This window comes from Cicer arietinum, chromosome 8 (assembly GCF_000331145.2).
Source record: "Cicer arietinum cultivar CDC Frontier isolate Library 1 chromosome 8, Cicar.CDCFrontier_v2.0, whole genome shotgun sequence".
In the NCBI taxonomy this organism is placed as follows: Eukaryota; Viridiplantae; Streptophyta; class Magnoliopsida; order Fabales; family Fabaceae; genus Cicer; species Cicer arietinum.
This window is the reverse complement of record NC_021167.2, coordinates 21,748,143-21,751,286: the sequence shown is the minus strand read 5'-3', so window position 1 is coordinate 21,751,286 and position 3,144 is coordinate 21,748,143. Positions and strand designations below refer to the sequence as shown.

The following is a 3,144-nucleotide window of genomic DNA, read 5'->3' as shown; positions in this document are numbered from 1 at the left end:
TTAATATATATATATATATATATAATATATATATATATATATATATATATATTAAATTTAAATTATTAACTATGTCATATGTGAGGTATTTTATGCTTTTTTTTCTATTGTTCTTTGAGATGTATATGACTCCTATATTTAGTCCGTTTATTTAAGATTTTTAAAAAGTGATTTTTATATTATATTTTTAAAAATGATTTTTATGAGAACTTATTTAAAAATAGTATAAAGTGTTTTAGAATTATTTTTTACCGATTAAAATAAATAATTTTGATATTCAATAACTCATATATTCATTATTAGATATTTTAACATGATAGATCATATTTTCTTTAAAAAAAAATAGGTATATTTCAAAAATAATTTTTATGAAGAGTTTCTCAAAATAGCTTTTCATTTTAATCATTTTTTAAAATTTTATTATCTAAAAAAAATTGTAGCAAATAAATGAAATACTTAAAATATTTTAAGATAAACTATTTAAATCAATTTTTCATTTAAAGTTTTATATTTAATATTATTTTTTTAAAATTTTATATAACAAAAAATAAAATACTATTAAAATTATTTATTAAAAATTTTAAACAAACGGACCCAATTTATTAAATTTGCCCTAACACGAGTCCACTAAAACTCTTATTTTAGGCCTATTTCTCACACAATAATTTATTTGTAATTATATTATTGATAGATCTACTTTATGTAAAAAAAAATCTTTAAATCTTACTATTCTGAGTATTCTTTGAAAGGCCTACTTTGCACCCCACTTAATGCTTATTGCATCCCTTTAATTTGTTTGTGAACTAATAACTGGGTCATTGTTGTTGAAAAATAACGTAAATAAGAAAAAATTGAAACCAAATTGCTGTTGTTACGTTGAATGTATCCATTATTTAGATCAATTATTTAATTATGTTGTCTATTTTAAAATAAAAACAAATATTTTGAACTTAAGTCTATTTTATGAACATGACTATCATCTCGCTTTTATATTGCAGACGAAGAAGCTATTGTCACGAGCTGAGGAATTACGTGAAAAGGTATATTATTAATTTAAACTCTTAAATAATATAATTAAATGTAAATTATTTCATTAGTGTTCGATAAACTCAAAAATCTTTTCTACTTTGGACTAGAACAAAATCTCTTTGTCTTAATTTTTTTCATAAAAAAAACTACTACATTTGTATGGTGTTTTTGTTTTACTAAATTAATATGGTGTTTTTTTTTTATATATAAATAATATGGTGTTATGGGATCTTACTTTATGTGAAATCTTTCATTTGAGAGTTTCATCTCATGTTAATTAATTTGATCAAAAATTATAATGTTAACTATTTTCTTGCTTTTTTTTTTTGGTATAACTAATTTTGCTTGCTTTACTATATGTTAAAAATATAATAGTTCTTTTGTTAGAAACTAGAAAGCTGGTCCAACTCCTTGGCCAATTTTTTCTTTGGGCCCTAAGAAATTAACTATTATGTATTACAATCACAATGGCCTTATAGCCTCTTCTCTATAAAAAAGAAAAAACAATTTTTGCTTTTCATATTCTTCACTACTAAATTTTTTCTATTTTGTCGTTAAGTCTTAGCTCAACAAATAAATGTCGATACTATTAAATTGTACATTTTGTTTTAAATTCAAATTCAAAATCTCATAATTATATATACATTTCCAGTAGTATTCACTTTTTTTTTAAGTCTCATTTTTTAATATGTCAACGTTCAATTCGCACAACTCATCTAAAAATACGTATTCAAACCATAAAATTTAGTGATATTTCTAGATGCGTATATTTGACATGATGTTGAGAGTAGAAAAAGTCATCCAAAAAATCATAGCTTTTCTCTCATATAAATACATCAAGAATGTATAGTTATATCAATAATATAGCTTAAAGTGTGTTAGAGTTGAGAGATGAGGGGGTGAACTTTAAAAAAATAATTGAAGGATGAAGTAGAAAGAATAGAGGGATTTGGGGGATTTTTTTTTTTCATGCATAATACAATTTTTTTATTTATTTAATTTAAGCAATTCAAGAATTACATTGGAGAAATAATTTTGAAAGGCTTTGTAGGGTTTGTATAAATTCTTCAAATGGAACTTATGTTGTCAAGTTATCAAATCGAAATTATTTTGCTTTAGGTATCAATTGAGGTTGAAGAAACTCTACTAGAGAGATGAAAATTTATATTCTTTGAAAGAGTAGGTGCTTGACAACAAAGCTTCTATAATCAATTTAAATTGGTATACTTAATTTTTATGGTTAACCTAAATTTCCACACAATGTGTTTGTATCCGAATTGACTACTCTTAGAAAATTGATCATGCTTGGAACTTAATTGATACCAACCTTAACCCTAAAAATGACAAAATATATTTAAAAAAATGACAATATAACTTTATTTGACTAATCATTAATTATATATGTTGTCAGGTGCATAACTTGGAGGAGCTTAACAAAAAATTGGAGTCCAAGGTTTTTCCTTTAAATATTCATGTTACTAGTTTAGGAACAAAATAAAATTGTAGAATATTTTACATAATTTAAGGCTTTTCATATTTTTAGATTTTGCTCTAAGAGCTAAAATATCCCTTTTACTCAATTAATTCAATTTATTTTTTTGGTGAAAAAAATACAAGTCCTTGTACACTTACATTTTGATTTTCTTTTTTTTTTTTTTGTAGAGAATGGATGAATTCTCAAACCTCGTTGCTGACAAAAATAGCCATATTCAATTGCATGCTATACAAGCCAATCATTTTGAATAAGAGAAAACCTTGAAAATATGTATGCTATATTTCTTTTTGGCCTTTAATTGTTATTACCAACCTTCTCATTAGTATAATGACATAAGATATTAGTGATATAATTTTGCATAAACTATTAATTAATGTGAGAATTTTTCAAAAATAATCAATTAAATTAATGATACACTTTGAGAACAATATAAAAATAGTTTAAAAGACGTATGATATAACACATGACAATCTAGATGGTCGTAGGACATGTAAAACACTTAGGATCACATGCATGTCGTAGGGTACCCAATGTGGTGTAGGGAGACCATGGTGTGATCTTTCCATTAGTTATTAATTGGATATATTCTTCAATGATTGTATGTGTTTTGCGGTAGATCG

At 23.9% G+C, this 3,144-nt stretch overlaps 1 protein-coding gene across 3 annotated transcripts in view; it reads left to right on the top strand.

Annotated features, from left to right (window-relative positions):
- LOC101491642 (MADS-box transcription factor 6-like) overlaps window positions 1–2,876 on the top strand; it is an 8,735-nt gene extending 5,859 nt beyond the window's left edge. For 2 of the 3 annotated variants that reach the window (XM_012719542.3, XM_004513602.4), the window contains 3 exons: window positions 999–1,040; window positions 2,441–2,482; window positions 2,692–2,876. In XM_012719542.3, the coding sequence (XP_012574996.1) occupies window positions 999–1,040; window positions 2,441–2,482; window positions 2,692–2,788 (181 nt within the window). In that variant the 3' untranslated portion in view covers window positions 2,789–2,876. The remainder of the gene's footprint in view (window positions 1–998; window positions 1,041–2,440; window positions 2,483–2,691) is intronic. The other variant, XR_003470090.2, reaches the window with a different exon arrangement.
- Window positions 2,877–3,144: the final 268 nt, after the last annotated feature.